Source organism: Ambystoma mexicanum, chromosome 6q (genome assembly GCF_040938575.1).
Source record: "Ambystoma mexicanum isolate Mex_15411 chromosome 6q, UKY_AmexF1_1, whole genome shotgun sequence".
Classification (NCBI taxonomy): Eukaryota; Metazoa; Chordata; class Amphibia; order Caudata; family Ambystomatidae; genus Ambystoma; species Ambystoma mexicanum.
In genome coordinates this window covers 649,841,181-649,861,025 of record NC_090937.1, presented here as the reverse complement: position 1 = coordinate 649,861,025, position 19,845 = coordinate 649,841,181, and the positions used below count along the sequence as shown (strand labels likewise).

At 45.9% G+C, this 19,845-nt stretch overlaps 2 protein-coding genes across 5 annotated transcripts in view; one reads left to right on the top strand and one right to left on the bottom strand.

Annotated features, from left to right (window-relative positions):
* The window catches only part of LOC138516197 (uncharacterized), a 453,476-nt gene that overhangs the window by 72,918 nt on the left and 360,713 nt on the right, over positions 1-19,845 (bottom strand). Inside the window, exon 1 of one of the 3 annotated variants that reach the window (XM_069631142.1) lies at positions 3,871-4,006. The exons of the other annotated variants lie outside the window; for them this stretch is intronic. Coding sequence (XP_069487243.1) covers positions 3,871-3,873 — 3 coding nt within the window. The 5' untranslated portion in view covers positions 3,874-4,006. Of the gene's footprint in view, positions 1-3,870; positions 4,007-19,845 lie in introns of those variants that run through there. 3 annotated transcript variants of the gene reach the window in all.
* The window catches only part of BBS12 (Bardet-Biedl syndrome 12), a 386,191-nt gene that overhangs the window by 322,730 nt on the left and 43,616 nt on the right, over positions 1-19,845 (top strand). The window contains exon 1 of one of the 2 annotated variants that reach the window (XM_069631138.1): positions 4,209-4,339. The exons of the other annotated variant lie outside the window; for it this stretch is intronic. The gene's annotated coding sequence lies outside the window, so the exon portion shown is untranslated. Of the gene's footprint in view, positions 1-4,208; positions 4,340-19,845 lie in introns of those variants that run through there. 2 annotated transcript variants of the gene reach the window in all.

Here is a 19,845-nt window from a genome sequence, read left to right as displayed (position 1 = left end):
CAATGACGACCAACCACCTCATCCTCAACCCTGGGCAAACCGAAATCCTACTCTGTGGGAAAAAAATCTCTCATCCCACAACCAATTCTTTGGCCCGAATCACCACAACAAGCACTCGCTCCAGCAAATGTGGTTAAAAACCTTGGATGCAAATTCGACTCAATTTATCCCTCTCCCAACACACCACCAGGGTACCCAAAACCTGTTTCTTTCATTTACGCACTCTCAGGGGGATTTTCCCCTACCTCACCTTCCCCCACCACTTCTCGGCTATCAACTCCATCATCCTCTCCCACCTGGACTATGCAAACTGCCTCTACCTAGGTGTGCCCGCATCCCTAATACGGAAATTCTAAAGAATCCAAAATGCAGCAGCCCACCTGCTCATTAACCTTCTGCCAGAGAACACATTAGCCCTACCCTGAGAGTCCTCCACTGGCTCTGCATTGCTCGACGCACCACCATCAAAGCCATGTGCATCACCCATCACGTAATCCCCAACACTGGCCCGGAATTCCTGAGAGACAAAATTACCCCTATACCAACCTTCCAGGTACCTCAGATCCCGCAATGCTTTTCGCCTAGTGATCCCACTGCATAGCTCCATAAGACTTGGTTGGTGCTTGGGCGGAGAAGGAGGAGCCGCCATCTGGAATTCCACCCCCCTACACATTTGCAACATCACAAACCACCTGCAATTCAGGAAGACCCTTAAAACCTGGCTCTTCCCAATACTCTCCTAAACCACTGCAGACCATGAATACCCCATTAACAAACCCCACCACCTTTGATCACATCTCAGGGGCCGGTAGCTTTCACAGAGGTTTCATCTGACACCACCACATATTGCACAACAGTTCCTGCCGACTAGATCTCCATGTAAGCCAGCAGCTTTCGTTGTGGCATTCCTGATCCAACAACCCACCCACAACAACATTCCAATCAAACAAGCACCCGAGCTATGCCAGCAGCCTTCGCTGTGGCTATACTTGCATCATACTCACCACGCCCATTCCCACCAGTCCACATGAGAGACAACTAACAATGAGATAAGCAGTTCTGGTTAGCACACGTACGTCATTAACCATTAATTGATACCGTTAACCCTCATCGCCCATCCCGGGAAGCTCCCAACACTAGTAATCCCTCTCCACAAACCCATCCATAAACTAGGCACATCAAACAATCAATGACTGTTTACACCATGGATACCTACCATTCAACAGGCTGAAACATACGATCTGTCAAGCCTAGGCTCCCCCAGCCCCACCAACATGAATCTAGCGGTAGCCCCCTCCGTCTGTTCGTTATATGTTGAGACTTCCTGCACTGCGAAACCTGGGCCACATGCCCACCATACAGGATTCTCAATTCTAGGTGCACCCCCATCCTTGCTTACTATACGACGAATCATACTGCAGTGTGATACCCAGGCCTCTCTACCCTATACAGAATCCTCAATACTAGGTGTAGCCTTGATCTAGGTTCGCCATATGCTTAAACCTTGGGCACTGTGAACATAGGCCTTTCTCCCACTGTAGAGGATCCTCTAATCTAGGCTCTGACACCGTCTCTGCTCATCATATGTGGATACCAGCAACAATAGGAAGCCTAGGCCCATCGGGACAGGACTCAATTCTACACCAGGACAAATGAGCAATCCCGCAGCCTACGGTACGTATTGCTCACACCACTAGCGTGGACATAGGACGCAGGCACGGCGATTCATCCATCCATGATAGAACACGTCTACGGCTAAGCACATCGGGCCTAGTTTCACACATAGCCGTCCAGACTGAAACACCTGAAGTACCACAACACCTCTGCCACTAACATATAGCGACCACCACTCAAAAGAACCCGGTATAGCTGGCCTTGCAGATTGCTGATGTGATGTTGGGAGAGCCTATCTCTAAACCCAAGAGCACCCACCCACGTGTCTGACCTCTACTGGGCTGCTTAGTCGAGCCTTGCCAGCCACCCAAGTCTTAGAATGGCAAACTTTCACACACGCATCTAAAATAATCCCCTAGCATATCTAACCACATCAACTACAGTCACCAAGGGTGTTCAACCAAGGAAAAAGTGCATTGAGGCCACACAACTGGGGAAAGAGCGCTATATAAATAACACAATACAATACAAAGACATTGCCCCTGCACACCCTTAATGGGACGTTCACAAATCTGTGTTGTCTGCAGCATTCCCCACTCTTATTTGCGCCCAAGTATTACACCACTGTAATCTAATGCCAGTCTTCCCCGACCCCCCAAACACAATGTGCTCCGGTGTGTTCCCCACATGTACTTTGCTACAAGATGCACCCCTACACTGATACAGCTCTACCAGAGCGGATACTCCAAATGCTCATTGTGGTCTCGGCTAACTGTTGCCTTCCCTACAATACTACTTTCTATCCACCTTAACCATCAGAACTCTGCATCTACCCCACGAGCTTGGTAAACACACCCTGGCGTTAGAGGCGTAAAGTCTCCCTTCTGGATGGATATGATATGTTTATTTATATAGCACATATACACAATGTGTTTCAAAGCACTTCAAGGCAAGGCAGGGAACAAGGGAAAATACAATGACATTCTTACAGGCCATGAACAGTAAGGATGTGAAATTAACTATAGTACTCGGCCTGACGACATTTCAGATAGTGCCAGAGCTAAGACATAGATAAGGAAGGGAGGGGGAGAGTGGGAAGGAAATGGAAACAGACAGGCGACTACCGTACTAGGCCTGACGACATTTCTGGTAGAGCAGGAGAAAAACAAGAGGTGAGGGAGAGGGGTGCAGAAAGGTAGGGGGAGGAACAAAACAAGCGACTATCATACTACGTCTGACAACATTTCAGATAGTGCTGGAGGGGGGGGGTGGGGAGGAAAAAAACAGTAAGGGGAGGGGGGAGGAGACAGACGAGGTTGCTATCATACTAGGTCCAGGGACAATTCTGATAGAGTAAGTGCTTACAAGAAAGTAAGGGGAGGATATAGGAAAAGGGAGAAAGGGGGAGGAGGAGAGAACAGAGAGTAAGCAGTCAAAAAGAGTGGCGAGCGAATACAATTGTAGAAGTCAGTAGTAACACAATGTTGCAAGCCAGGAAACAAGATGAAGATGGGAACAGCATGATTCAGGGCCACCATGAGTACAAGATGCAAGGGAAGTCCAGCATGAGAGTTGAGAAAGGGTGACGCACCGTGAATGAATTAAGTCATAAAAGTAAAATCCAGCATTGGCCACAAGACAGTGATGGTGAAACCAGAATTTATCAGGACAGACTCCTGCAGAAGTAGGCTTGAGTGGGGTGAGGGGGGAGAAGGGTAAAAGAATCAAGCAAAACAGGCAACACCTGTGTGCGAGAATGGTGGGGGCACAAGGGAACATGATGGGAGGGCAACTACCTACAGTGCCCTCTAGGCATTTCACTTAGGAAGCAGAATCACACGCAACCCCAAGCTTCAAGCGCCAACAGCAAAGCCATCTTGCATTTTTCCCCTGCCCCTATTAACCAAAAACAACCCCTTCTGTTGCAGATGCCATATCGCCAAAAGTCCGTGCAACTGGCAGCGGAGCAAAGTATGCATTCCTATAACAGGCATAGAAAGTGTGAATTTCACTTTGATGATATTTGTTTTAAATCGTATTTACAGCCTACACAACCCTCCGGCAGCCTATACATCAGAATGGAAATGTTTTTGTTCAATAAAATTGACGAAAAAAACATACATGCTTATGGTCGGCACTGTGAGGTGCGGCAATTTGGATTGGGCGAGCTGTTTTAGCAACAATTATTCGCCCGAGCACAAGATTGAGTCATTCTGGGGGTTTTCTACTCACTAAATAACGGTAGTAAGCTCTTACCATATTAGCCGATCACACTGTACACGTTTCTGTTGTGCTTCTTCGTGAATGTCACTCCTTGGAGTGCTTGAAATGACCCTAAAACGACCCGCTGAGCTATCCAGCTGTCTTTATCCAGTAACTCAGAAGTCTCCACTTCTGCTGTAGCCGCCAACAGCCGAGTCTCTGCTACCCAATCACAGTAAGTTCAAGTGGCCCTGGTCCCGCCTACATTTTCTTAATCAGCCAACCAGAAGCCAAGTTTAGAAGACTAGCATGTGCGGGCAGGAGAAAGGGGCGAGCAAACAACCGGGCAGCGCCATGTTTGTATATTCTTTGAGGTCTCTTAGCAACGCTCCCGCCCAGACTGGCGCGCAAGTGTCGTGTGTATGTGTGTCAACGCACTGCTGCGCTCACGGGTGATTGAAAGGAGCGCGTTGAAGTAAGTTAGCGGCGGACTAAGAACGAGAAAAGCAGCAAGAAGAAGCAGGTATGTACAAAGTCACATGAACCTCCAGGGGGACTAACTACGAAGTCATCAGATTCTCCATAGTGCTGCAGGTTTGGCGGGACCTCTGTCTCCTTGTTATGACCTCACTATTGACAGTGATTGCTGGCAAACAATGGCAAGCATGTGAGCGGTGCATATATGTGGTATTATAGATGTTGTGGGGTTTTGAAATATTGATCACTCCTAGTCTTGTGCTATGTTGTGTTTGACTTCTCCTGTCTTCACTGCTGGTTATGTGGAGGGCAGTTTCTAGCCAACTTGGTGCCCAGGGCGAAACGTCAGAATGCGCCCCGCCCGTCACACGTCACTCCCAAACGACACCTCTGCCGTGTGACAAAACCCCTCCTCGTTATGAATAAATAATTGCTATATGAATGAAGCTGGATTCATTACATTGTAATTCAAGTACTTTACAGAAGAACTCTAATGCGGAAACACAGCTGTTGCTGCGCAAGTAAAGGTTTTTTTTTCTGTCACCTGCTCTTAGGGAAGCCTAAATGCAGTTTCAAACTGTTTGCACTAGCACACTGTGGTTGAAAAGCCTACCGGGGTCTCAGGGCTCAATGACCTGGCCTTGTGTTGAAGGTGTTCTGTTCGTACCAACTCACTTGTATTTCGCAAGGGCCAATACTAGACTAAGCATATGAATTATTTTCTGATATGTTATCATTCTAAAGATGGACAGTCTGTTACACTCTTATTGTACTCTTTCAAACTACCTCTCTGAGAGTGGGAAGGGGACAAATAGCACCAATGAGGATTCATGTATGCTTTGCATTAAATCACAGCATTTCAGGACTATAACAGTGATCAGAGATCTACACATTTAATGAACATGTCTGTGATAAAAGGATTGTATGTGTGAATCTCTAAATTCGTATCTGATGTGTGGCTTGGTGCTCGCATCACAGTTCACAATACTCACATTAACATTAAAATGTTTGTAACCATGAACCATACATGCTCATTTGAACAGCTTACTTTTTTGGATGCGAGTATAAAATGGGTGCAACTACAGCCTCTAAAATGCGGTACAAGGGCTCCTTTGCTTCCTGTTTCTGAAGAATCTTAGAGGAGGAAGGTCTGCGTCTTGGTGTGGGCATGCCCAACCCTAATACAGAAACATCTTTAGGGAATTATATCTACAGATGGGGCAGGATACTGCACAAGAGAGAGCCAATAAACAATGCACAGAAAGGATTGTACCTCCTTTCAAACTTTAGCCAGACCAGTAATAGGTTGATGAAGCGTTTTAAACAAAACCGACTTCTAATGCCCGGTAAAGGGTCCACAGTTCTGCTGCTACTACCGCCTCACTATTACCCCTCTGGGTTTATTTCGGCAAAAATGAGCAGGCCCATGCTTTATCTAACAGAGCTGGCATTAGCATCTCTTGTTAGTGCTGGCTTGCAGCTTGTGAAAATCATGGTGTGGCAGTGTCACATTTACAAAACATTCCAGTGTGCTCTTATATGGACATTGGGCACATCAGACAAAAACAGGTATATCTGATGTTGCATAAGCGAGCACCACAAATACATCATTAACCAACAGGGTGGCAACTTGTGCAGTGCACAAATCATTGCTGCACACATCACTGCGCCATGGACCACTGTCTGCACGGTGACACACAATGAACTCCACTTTCCTAATCAAGGTGCCAAGTGACATTGAGTTGCCATCTGGTGTGCTCGCTAGGCAGTGGCTGGTTTGTTCAGACAATGAAAACACTTTTGCTGCTGAGCACATGCTTTTATTCCATGTCACAAAGCGGCCACTAGACTACTTAAGCAAGAAAATTAGAGTTAACCTTCCCACGGATGCACCATATGTAACAAAAAAGTTATATATATAATATAAAAGTGTTGGTGTGTCAAATAAAGAGACATAACAATAAAAACAGTAGTTTAAAACTTTTCTGTGTGGCACGTTAATTCTCTTGGAAGAATGCATGGGTTTGGTCAGCTAACTGGTACTTGTCTGGCCTGGTGAATACAAATGTCTCATCTTCAGTTCTTAACATTAAATGTTAAGCAGATACTGTGTAAAAAACATGGCTTGTTAAGTGAGCCATCACTTATAAATTGCCCCGCTTGCATAGCTGTTGGCACAATGAATGAGGGGCAGAGGGTGTGTGACTCCGGAGCATCTCACACGCTGCGTTTGGAATATATTCCTTTGTTTGCATATTCGTAACGCGTCTCGTGTCATCCCAAAGTCTGCAGAGAGCAGCCAGCCGCACACTGCAGAGCAGCGCTCACCTGTTTAGTAGGCATATTTCTCGGTGGGGCCCTGACTGCGCCCACCTCCTGAGCTATTTAGCTCTGCACCCCGGGCGGTTGCCCGCCCGGGCCAAGAAACGGGGCTGGCTGTGTGCATGTGATGTCATATTAGTTCTTACCTGGAATGATGAGTGTGTGCTGTTGTAATAGAATGAACGATGTAACAAGGTTAAGACAGTCCACCAGTGGAGCTGGGTTTTATTTCCAGGTAGCTTTATTTACAGTCATATACATATGTACATATGTACAACACCAGTTACTCTTTGGGGATATACATTAGGATGGGACATAGACTGGACAAGGGGCACACCCATCGGGCATCCTCCCCCACCAATTGGGCCCCACTGTCACTCACAGAACACAGCAGCATTCATACACCAACATTCACCCAAGCTGTCAATCATCTCCCTCATCAACATTGCAGTTAAACAGATGGCTGGCAGGACTCACAGGGCATTGTGTTTCAAGGATGCCAGCAACCCTCTTGGGTGAGCAGCAGAGCTGGGGAGGTGAGGCCAGGCCTGTGGTACTTACCTTGATTCGTGAACTGGAAATCATAAAACGAAGAAAGAAAAGCACACGGCCGGTGAGTTGGCAAGCGACCCGAGAGACCGGTGTGTGTTGAAGAAAGTTTGAAGTGGCAACATTATATTGCAAGTTAAGGCTGCATGTGTGTGGATGAGGCGTGAAGAAAGGCATACATGTGAATGAATTTTGAAGTAAAGAGACAGCTGTGGAATCAGCGATGCCGAGTAACAGAGTGGTCCGGCGAGTAGGTAGCCCACTTGAAGTCTCTGTGAAAGGTGCATCGTTTGTAACGATAAAGCGAATTAAGTGCAAAAGCAAAGTAAGAAGAATTACGTCCTAGAGAAGGGGAAAGTGGAAGTTGAGTCTTGAACTATAAATTGAAGTGGCCCTGCAGCGGTCTGTAAATAAAGCCGCGCACATTCGAAAGTCTTCGACACCCGAATGTGGTCTGAGCCCAGCTGAGGGAGACCCGTAGTATAATAAGCTTGGGGAAGGGGAAGCCCTTTTGCAAGTTATGTAGAACTTTGTGCTGAAAAGGTCTGAGCCTGACAGAGTGGGACCTAGGTGAAGTTTTTGTTGAAACAGTAACTTTTAACGTGGAAGGCCAGACGGGCCTCGATCCACGTTTTGGATCTGTTTATTGTACCGAGAACTCTAGTTAGAGTGTGTCCTCCTGCCTACAAAGACCGCCTTAGTCTGTGGGGTCTAACGTGGGGAGAACAGCTGATTTAGCTACCTTCTTTTATTAATGTGTACACTGATTTTTCCTTTGCGTACATTTCCCAGTGTACACTTTTTGTACAAGAGATAGGGCAGGCATTGGGTTTTGTTAGCATAGGCCATTTTGATTTGACGGACTCTACTATGACTGTTTTGTTCATCGTTTGATGGTCCAGACTACTCCCATCTTAGTTATAGGGCATAGTAGATGTTTTCCAACCCCAAAAACGTCAATAAAGGTTTTACAAATTGTACCTATTGCGTATGTGTCATACTTGTGATACCATGCCTCCCCTACATATGGAGCCAGGAGATGGCTCTGACTCAATTGCTAAAAGTTGAGAACCCATGCTAGTAATTGTCATCCCACCAGGAGGGGAGAATAGGATTATTGCAGTCCTTGATTCTGATCGAATATCCACCATTAAGGGGACCTTCTTCCCCCCAACTCCAAATCCCAGTTAGCCAACGGGATTTGTTTTTCAAAAACCAGGTACTGTTAGACACCCTACCAATAGCCCATTATCAAATACAACAGTGGGATCGAATAGTTTAAAAATAAGACCCTCCCATATATTTATTAGACCTAGTGCCTAAAATCCACATTTTTCAGACCCTTTTTTGTTTTCGGTGTCAAACCCCCTTCATCGAACTCAAGCTCGGAAGCGTGGAAACACCGGCACCATCTCCTCTAAAAAACAGGACCTCCCGAGTCCACTGTTACGAAAGAAGTGTTCACAAAATGATATGTTAGGATGTTCAGGCCGTTGGCCTCCCTTCGCCATGTTTTCAGCACGGGACAAGGGGGTACACTTGAGCTTAGCACAGTCTCTGGCTTCTCTAGCACGAGGATACAGTTCAATCATTAGCATCGGGGCCTTGCATGCCCATGTTTGTTTGTTTTTCAAAGTCTCTTCATTCAGAGGGCCTGATGCAATCAGTTCTTTTCCTCTTTCAGATTTTCACAGGCACTCAATTTCATAGGCAATTCACTATTAACCTCGGATCCCCCTCAGCCGGGCTCTGATCCTCTCAACACTATGTTCGTAAATTATTTGTGCATCCAATTTCTCATAGAATATTTAATGCTTGGGTGAGTTACGGTTCACCCCAGATCCCCCTCGGTGTGGCTCAGATCCCTTTTAACACAATGTTCAATTCGTCTCCCTCTGCAGGGCTCGGACTAATTCCAATTTCCAATATAACGTTACCCATATAATGAGTTCCTAAGTATCCTACTTGGTAGGTTGGGGTAAAGGTGTTACTTCCACTCCCTGTAGACCCCTCACCCAGGTGATCCTCCCGCACTGGTCCACCCCCAGGAACTGGATCCAAAAGCGATGGCGTGTCCTGGCCACCTGGATGCCAGATACCCGGGGTCTAGCGGGTGAGACATCTTCAGGTATCTCGTATACCTCTCAATCTTCGGGTGGGTGAAACTGCTGATTTTAGTTTTTGGCGGGTGAAAGCCCATTGAACTGAATGGACAGTTAATGGGTTTGGCGAGTGAGTGACATGATTCCAAGGCGGGTGACACCTGCCAAAAGCGTCTGAGTTGAGAGGTATGGGTGAAGGAAACGGAGAAACAAGGCAGAAGGGAGCTCACAGGGGAGGGGAGATTGGGCTCTTTGGTAGCAAGGGGTTTACCAGCAATCAGAGGAGGAGACGGTGGAGAGCAGATCACCCATTCTCGGGTTGGGTGGCGGAGGAGAGGCTATGTGGAGTGAGGTGTTATGGAGGAGCCATTCATTGAATAGGAGGGTCTTGAGCTCCCTCAGGCCAGTCTGATGCTGACGGGGAGGTTGTGACACAGGCTTGCGGCATACGCAGAGAAAGCCTGTCTTCTGGTTCTTTCTTTCATGCACCAATGAAGTTCAAGTCTGCTTATGTGACAAAATGGTTTTGCAGGACACCATAGACGTGGTAGTGTATCAGAAACAGCCTGCAGAGTGCTACGTTTTTATATGGTATAATGTAGCCCCCCCCAACAACTTTTTTGGTAGTGGCTGATGGCATTTTAACACAAAGGCAGCACCAAAAAATAATGTTTTTGTAACTCTATAATACTTATACCATGAGTTAGGCTTTTTTAAATATATAATAGCATGATAGATTATCATACATTATGAATTTAATCACTTAGAGGTGCTCTAGATAAAACACAGTGAGATTAAATGATTTGCCCAGGATCACACAGGAGCCCCCTTCACTCCCCCCGAAGTCCCCCAGTCTGAAAGGTCACAATTGCACCATGCATAGTAGTGTGAGCCTAAACAAATCTACATTGGGTTATAAAACCTTATTCCTTATTTCACTAAACATGCACCATTATGCACCCTCCCCATTTCTCATCTCCTTCATTCACATTTCTTAAGGGACCAAAGTCTCAGCTAATAGCCTCCTCCATCCCATCATTGTCTGATTGCTCCCTTTTTATAATGGTCTTTTGATGCAGAGCAATGTGTTAACATGCTTAACAGACCCCTGGCAGAACCACTCTTCTACCCAGAGCTCCAACCCTCACATGCAAAGCGCAGGAAAGGCTTTGATCAGGCCACCCAAAGGAAGAGCAGGACTTTTGCTCGTCACAGGGAGGATGTCTCTAGGATGCGGGACCCAGCCTCTCAATTCGGTACAGTCCTGCAAGAAACAGAATTGTTGGCTACCCTACCCCTTATTATGTATGGTATACAACCCCATCTTACCCATCCTCCTCTAGTTCATACCAAATTCTCTTCGGTACCCAGACATCACTGGTAGGGTGGGTTTGGTGCGTTGTTAGTACTGTGACATGGAAGAACGGGACTGAAGTAATAAAGAATAAATGCCATTAAATAATCCCCACATTAACTACACATTCTTCATCATCCCATTACTTACATATTAGAGACAGTGCTTTAAGTGGGGTGTAAAATCGATCAGAGGGATAGGGGTCTGTGACCGAGGGCGCATGCAGCTTGCAGCTTTTGTAAGGGGCATGCTGGTCCATGCTCAATAAATAACAGAATAATTATAATAATGCCTTGGCTTTAAGCAGCATGATCAGCTCATGCCACTAGGGTAATTTAGGGAGCTCTGGCAACGTCCCCTCTGAGAAGCACCTTTTTGAAAACTGCTGGTGTTCTGCCCGTCCCACTTAAAGCCCTGACGAGGGATACTAAAGCAGTCAGATGGCTGGGTCAATAACCACTTATGCCACAAATGTGCTGCAAACCTCCATCATGAATGCTCTGTAACTATCCCCAACACCAAATGCAGTGGATACATGCGCATGGATGTTCAGACAGTGGTGTCTCATTAAAGTGTTTGAGTCAGACAAGTAGCTGCCTGACAAATTACCTGGATGGAGACACCCTCCTGGCCTCTGTCCACGAAGCCGCCATCCCTCTAATAGACCTCCTTTGAATTATTTCAGGTAAGGAAACTCCTTCCACCTTATATGCTTCAGCAATGGCACTTCTGTTCGACCTACTGATTGATGCCACCCATGCCTTCCTGCTTGGGAAGCCCCACCAAAGGTAATGAAGGGACTGTCTGAAAGGCACCTTCCTTGTATTCTTTTCAAATATAGTTGTACAACCCAATATAACATAACACTAAACAGATGCCATCCCTCCTATTCTGGGGAAGAAGGTTGCAGAAAGGCAGCACTACCTCCCGAGACTGATGAAAATGAGATGGCACCATAGGAGTGAACTTGCGCTCACATTTCAAAATGAAGGCTTCCAGAAGGACTGCTGAGAAAGTGGCCTAACATAACATGCCCAGTTCTCCCAGTCTTCGTGCCGATGTAATTGCTACGAAGAAGACCACCTTCATAATCGGATACTTTACATGAACTGACTCCAAAGGCCCGAATGGCGCTCCCTGACGAGCATGCAGAACCACAGGTAGATCCCATGGCAGCACCTTTTGTCTGCCCCAGCAGACTAGCCTGGTTGAAGCGTTTCAACAACGTATGTACCATCATCTCTTCCTCATACCCGTGATCCAAAGGTTCTCTCACTGCTCTAGTGGCTGCCCTCTGCAATTTGTGCAAAGAGATGACGGTCCTATGTCAAAACTTCAAGAACGGTAAAATCATGGTGAATGGCATTTCACCAGATCAGATTCATGTTCAGTGCACCATGAAGAGAGCTGATGCATATTGTATGCTTTTGATCCTTACACCCGTCTTGTGGGACACCCTTACTGGGGAGATTAGGATTTAGATGAGAGGCAAACCTATCCACCACTGAGCTCTGAACCTTGCACAAATAATGTCAAACTCTCATATGCAGCTCTGAAGAGGAGGCTGGGAAGACCCTACTCAACTGAGCCACCCTTTTGATGTGGGTAGCTTTGAGATGAAACAGATTGGGCTCTTCCCAGATCCGGATCTCTACTGCCACCTGATTTAGGGACCCCGACATGGACCATCCCTGGTGAATTATGTTGCCATTGTGTAGAGATGGGCCCAATTTATACATGGGTGTAATTTCTTCATTGGCTTATACATCTCTGATGGCTCCTCCTGAGTCCATCCCATCATAGATGATACTTTCACTACATCATTACATTGGCTGCTAATTGGCGGGCGTTATTCCTCATGGGCAGTGTAGCAAGAGGGATTTCTATTGGTTGGCACTTTACTCACCAACCTTGGACCCTTTGGCGAGACGTCAAAATATTAGAGACACATAGTGTAGGGAGAGAGTGAGAGAAGTCCATGGTCTGCACTAATTCCAATTAAAAGTATTCCCCCCCCCCCCCATCTTCCCCAGGCCATGTAGCCTGCCTGTTCATGTCCTTTGTATTTGGCCTTGAGTATCATCTCATGCCTGTTGAAGGCGAGCGTTCCCCAAATAGCACGATCCTCCCCACAATGAGAGACAATAATGGACTCTCCCAAGATGTGAATAAGGCTAAGACAAAGTGCGGGTGAGCTTAAATGGGAGTTTATCAATCAGAATAGGGCATGCAAAGGACTCTGCAAACTCCGAGAGCGCTCTGTCTGACAATAGCAAAGACAGGCTTATATATTTACAAAAAACGTCATAAGAACCTACATACTATAGGGGGCACAAGTTTGTGGGGATTGGGTGGCGACGACTAACTATAGGTGCCGCTGTGATGTAGTTTGCCGTGGTTGGTGGACGTCACTGGTTACCCTTGGGGGCCGGGCCGGGCAGGTCAGCTGGGTTCATCCAGACGGTGTTGTTGTGCCAGCCGTGACCAGTGTCCGTGATGAACGTCTTTCCTGGCTTTCTGCCCTAAGGCCACGCACACCACATTATTCAACATTGCAATATTATCTTCCCCGGTAAATCTTTCAATCAGTTATTCTACAGGTTAATGCAACACAGGAGGAATGCACCTAGAGTGGGGTCTTTTGGTGATACATCAATACATGGTTACCATCGTCCTGTTGACCGGGTATCATAGGTCGCGAGGTTGGGTCTCGGGGCAAGGGACGAGCTGTCCGAGTTATCCTGTCCCGTTAGATGTCATTATGAATGTGTTCCTGTAGTGATGCTATAATATTGGGTGTCCTAATTTTACAGGGGCCATTAACCTAGGGTGAGCCGGTGGGTCGTGGAGCCTAAGAAAGGGCGCCTTCGGGCCTGCGTTTATGGCCGGGGTTTACTGCTGGGTTGTAAATAATTCAAGTGGCAGGCAGCGGCCCTGGGTGCTGCGGGGGAATGTGAATGTTTGAAGCGGCTCCAGCCGAATTGGGGGAGGTCGAGCAGAGCAGCACAGGCCTCTGCTTTCCGTCTGGCAGGCTTCAATGGGGAGGAAGGGGGAATGGGGGAATGGCCTTGGATATGCCCACAAAGGTATTTTCCTCGTGTGTTGCAGATTTAAGTGGAAGAGGCATAAACATTCATATAATATACAATACTCATTGAGTCTTTTCAAAGCTTATGTTTTCAACATTGTTAGTGCCTTTTACATGGCCATTTCAAATGCGTTACCTAAGTATTTAACAACCACAACATTTTGTTACATTTCTATACATGCGCGGTAAGCGAGGTAGTAGTAAGGTTGGTGGAGCCCGCAGGAACAACCGGCTAATAAGACTGATGGCAGTGACACATGGTGAGCTGGACATACATACTGTGCATTTTCGTGCACCATTTACATGAGCTCCCAATAGGGTTGTATTTGTCTTCGTATGCACTCTAGCAGCATTAGTTCAGTTATGGCATGGGACCTTGGGGTGCAGTCTTCTCGGCGAAACATATAACATGAAAACCCTGGGACACTTTTAGCATTTGCGCATAGCTACGGGGATGTGGGTACTTCAACCTGAATGCCATATGAACACACATTCTGCCATCTTCATGGAGGTTACATGTTTTTAGTCAGAAAGGTCATGGAGAGAAGAGTTTCATCACAGGTAGTTTACTCATTAGTATTTGGGGGCTCTGCTTTTGTCAGGGGACCATTTTACAGTTCTTTTCCACCCTGGCCCTGCTGGCCGGGTCATACTGGGAACTGCGGAAGGTGCAATGTTAGTGTTTGCATCTAGCACTAGCTCATGTCCGTCTGTTCGTGGGAACGGGCTCTCAGCAGATCTGCCAGGGAGCTGCGGCCGCAGGGACAAGTGAGACTCTCCAGGGGTGGGGGCCGCGCTGTGGTGCACAGGGCTCAAACCATTTTGATTTCACAAAATGGTTTCCAGGGCCTAGCTAAATGCAGCATGTTTGGTCAATGTCTTCAGCCAGTGGTCCACCCGCCACCTGGGCCCTGGTGGCAGGGGGAACCCCTGGCGAGCCATGGACTTCACAGGGGGGAGAGGCTGCAGGGGAGGGGGGGGTCTCTTGGACCAATCCTCCCATACTCTGTTTATTTATGTGTGTGTGCTAGGGAGTTTCAGCAGGTGTCTTATCTGTACTTGGCCCATAATGAATAGCCAGTGTTCTTCATGCCTTGATCACATTGTTAGGGGACCATGTTGGAGAATGGATTTCTTCCTATTTACTGGGCTTTAGCTATTTCTAACGTGCACAGTGTTCTCTTGTGTTACCACTTGAGACATCCTTCATCAATCCACTATAGAGTCTTTGGCCCACTGATCTCATGCATCTGAACATCAATGCCTGTTTGTGCTCTTATTGTAACTTAATTAACTTGAGTCTACTGTTTCTCGTCCTGGGAACTGTTCTCTCGTCCCTGCGTTCTGCACATCCATTACTCCCTTCCGTGCACCTGACCTTAGCGCTTGCTACGAACTGTCTGGGAAGCTTCAAAGCTCCTAAAATAAATGTGTTTTTATGAAGTCCGCATCTTGTCTGAGGTCTTGCTAACTCCTGGGCCTACTGCGGCGTCTGTGATAGGAAGTTGGCTGTATTTCTGGACTTCTCTCCTCCATGTCGGTGACCTATATTCGTGTATGTTCACCTCCATGCCGGTGACGTAAATTTGTGTCTGTTCATGTTAAATTCACCTTGTGTATCTGCCATACATCTGTTTCCCTGCCTGTGTATGCTGCATCTTACCTGCCTATGATTTCATCTGCCCTGTTAGTGTAGTGATTCCCTCTCTTGGTATTCTGGAATCCACCTCCCTTCTATACTATATACAGCGCACTACTTGTGCTTTGTGCTATCTAACTGTAATCCTTACTAGTGTCGCACAACCAAACTAGTTCTTTATGGCAGAGGCATGTACATTGACTGTTTAAAGTATTGGTTCTTGGCATCTGCCTTAGTTTGTCTTGTCTCTCACCCCTAGATTAATGGGGTGGTTGGGCTGCCTCGGCTGGTATTGTTTCTCACCTGTATGGTAAAAGTAAGGGGTCGGACAGGAATTGTTACTAGAGTAGGGGAAGACTTCCATATTCATCTGCCCCATTAAAATAGTCATACTGCTGTCTGTCTTTACTAACACCAGTCATCCCTGAGCATATGATGAGAACCACAGAAGAGCCCTGAAAATTGCTTGCAGTTCTCACCCATTGGGGCATCTGTTTGCTTACTGGGCTATCCACCTGCCCTGTGCCTGCAGGTTCCACAGGGTTGCCTCTCAATCCAGGCTGCTCATGCATGTTACAAGAGTGGTCTCTGCGGGCCAGGCTAGAGGAACCTCTTCAAAAGATTGTACTTTTCCATTCACCATCGCAGTTTGTTTCTTAAGGCTTTCATAGTCTCTTGATTTGGGAATTTAATGATGCAGTAGATAGTTGACCAGAGGATATGTCCCACCCATCAAACCACAAAGACACAGGCTGCCATATGGCCCTAAAATCATAGCATCTCGCAGAAACCCATCTGCTCAAAGAAACTGGAGGTCTTGCATTTGTAACAGATTCGACTTCTCTCAATGGATCAGTAGTCCTCATCTATGTAGCACGTTCCACACCAGCTGTAGTTGTTCCTCCAGCAATTGTTCTGTTGGAGCCATCAGGAGCCAATTATCCAGCTAAGAACACAAGAACATAATTTCTCGTGTCTATGGGCCACTACTGGACTCCCAACCTCTGTGAGTACCCTCAGCGCCAGAAAGGAAGGACTTGACATTTATTTTAAGATATATGCACCAGCTCCATTGCTTTGGGGGCTTCATCCCTGCTCTTCATCCATCCTCTTTCAGGAAACAACAAGGAGGAACTGGAGGAGGAACTGCAAACCAAATGTTTACTCTTCTGAGTAATTTCCCCCATTCTGTAACAGTGTTCAAGGAATGGCATATCCTTTTGCCATGGGAATTTATATGAAGCCCCCTACATGGCCACACACTGAAGCAGAAACCTTTTATTTTTTTATGCAATCCTGTAGTTCTCCCATAAACCTCTTTTTAAGACCCTCATTGCCTCATAGCGCAAAGTGTGCTCTTATCATGCCTTGCTGATCCGGGATTGCTTTTGGCAGACCCCCACCTCATTAAGCCCTAACCGTGCTGTTTCCAGACTCAGTCTGTCTGCCCCTGTCCTCAACCAGGCCTATCTGTTCTACAGCATAGGAGCTTTGTGTGGGGGTCTCCATACCCGGTGCTAAGCATAGTCTTGTACGTTGCCCTGCTAAAATCCCAAAAGTAAGAGGAAGAAATAGCATGTGTCCCGATACACTCTGTGTACCTTCCCATGAGCAGGATAAAAAACTGGAGCAGGCTGGGTAAGGTTGGGTCTTATACTCTTGATAATAATAGGATGGTACAAATAGAAAAAAGGAAATTGGAAAAGGGTTCCTGGTTATGGAGAAGACAAGAGCCTTTTAGAGGCTGAGGATGAAGGACTTGGAGGTAATGTAATGTTTCTCAAGGTTTTCTCCGTTTGTAGTAAATACTACAGTGGGTTTTAGTGGTCATACCATTCTTTGCTGATGTCTTTCCGAATAAGTTGGAAGTACATAAAGTCAATCTATCAGAAGAGAGTAATCTTATGATGATTAGCCCTGTAGTTTGCATAGGGTGGCGTTTAACTGTCCCTTGTAAAGCTCAAATGTACTCTCTACTAAGATGTACCAGACTGCTGTTCATGGACATATGCGGGAATGGTACTCTTCAGCTCTGGCCTATGCAATATTTTGTTTGGTGAAAGTAACTGTCTAAGACTTGAGGAGGAGATGGATTGCTTTAGCATATTTGAAAGGAGTAGCACCAATCTAAGCTTTACACTTGGCAACATGGCACCCCTGCAGCTCACATGCAATACTCTTGCATTCATCATACTTCCCTGCTACACACAACTTTCGCGTCATCATTCTACAGCATGTCATCTCTCAACCAAAGCTACCATCAAAGTAGTGATGCAAGTCCATTTTCACAGAAAGTAGCATATTCTCTTAACCCTTTGTTTCAAAAGCGAGATGAATGTACCCAAAAAACTATATTTTGAGGATGAAGCATAGAGGAATAGGAGGGAACAAATGGGAAAAGGCAGGCCTCGTTAGGAACCAATGTTGGGGGGGGGGGGGGACAAACAAATATACATTTTAATGCAAGCTTGTGTGCCTAAACAGTTTGAAATATCATGTCGAAATAATTCTATTTTTTGTTTACACCATGTGAGTTGTTCTGTCACTCGGCGGGGATAAGGGAGTTTTGGCTCCTGAGATGACAGTTCCTTGCATCTGATATTATTGTCTGATAATATAGTTTCACAAAAAGCATTAAATGAAATCTAGCACCATCTTATTTTCCTTCCCATAACTAAGTTTAGATGTGTCTTGAGGAAGTGTTCTATCAATGTTTACACTCGTTCAATGACTATAATCCTTTTATAGGGATCAACGAGGTCAGAGTACCAGTCCTAAAACATATGTTGGGACAGCAGACTAAACCGCATAAGGAATGTGCAACAACCTCATAGGAAGTGAAATCATAGCAAGAGATGTGTTTGCCAGCCACGTTTGGAAAATGGGTCCCATATGATGTAGCTTTGTAGAACACTAGCTGCTTCAATTTCTTCCTTCTTCCTCTCCTTCCTTTTTGTTTTCATTCTTTACTTTTACATTTTATTTTGATTCATTTGATGTATAGCTTGTATAGTACCATTTGGGCATCCATGAAGATCCAGGAACATTGCCTAGAAGACCAAGGACACCATTAAATGAATTACCTTTTGAAGTGTTTGCGTTTTAAAATGGGTAGCAACAGAGATTAGAACATGGATTATTTTGTTATACTCAAAATATCTTAGTCTACTATATCTATTACAAATTTTGAAATTTCTTTCCAGTCTCCTGCAGGCCACCATAGTCCTAAATTACCTCATACCTTACCTGCAACCAGACCCCACTTCTTATATCGTAACACAGCTTCCCACCATGATTTCCCAGATGGAGTCATCCCAATTAGCCAGCATCTCATGAACTTCTATCTGGTCACAATATTTTTTATCTTATTCTCTTCCCGCAAAATAATGAAAAAGGGGCATGCCTCTGTGTCTCCAATCCTCATGGGGATGCTAGTGATTGGTGGACCCCGGTACTGCTTCATGTCTTTACTTCCTTAGCCATCCTGAATGCAGCCGCCATCGATTGGCAAACGAGTCTGATTGTCCCCCTATTTAAAAAAGGGGACTTATCTGACCCACATTGCTACCGTCCCATTGCTCTGGTAGACGCGTCATATAAAATTTAGGCGGCCTGCCTGGTAGACAGATTATATGCTTGGGTCACTGAGAATGATGTAGTTCCAAATACGCAGGCCGGTTTTTTAAAATGTCACTCCACAATAGACCAGTGTTTTTATCTTGCATGCGATGGTTACTAAGTATGTTTAAGGATGGAAACTGATTTTTGCAGCATTTCTCAACTTGTCTAAGGCATTTGATTACATCAATGTGAAAGAAGGTAACATCTATCTGGGCGTCGCTTGCATTCTTGGCTCCGATCACGGCCTTCTACAGTGACTCTAGAATATCTGTCTGAGGTGATGAGCAGATTGGGTGTGCGAGGGAATTCAGCAGCCATACAGGGGTGAGAAAAGGCTGTCCTCTGGCCCCCCTTTTATTCTCATTATTTCTCTGCGATTTTAATTCTATGGCCATGCAGACCACTCTTATTCCACCCTCACTTAATGGGGTTCAGCTAAGCGCACTACTGTATGCAGAAGATACACTGTTGTTCGGTTTAACCCCCAAAGGTTTACAGTTGAGTCTGTATTATGCTAATCTGTAAAGACCATGGACTGACCTTAAACCTTGTAAAATCAAAGATCCTGGTTTTTGGAAATAAAATCGAGCACACTCCCAGATGGTCACTTAAAGAGTCAACGGCTTGAGGTTGTGAATCAATATAAATACTTAGACCTGCTATTCTCCTATAATGGGTCCTTGAGAAATCATATTAGCATAATCTCCAATCATGCCCAAGTCTCATTGGGTGGACATTTGCATTTCTACCATCAATTTGAGGCAAAACACCTGGATAAATGTTTACAGGTAATGTAGAATGTAGGCTAAGATTAACACGGCTATTCTCTATGGGGCAGAATTGGGGTGGGGGTGCTTCCCTGAGAAGGTGCACAACA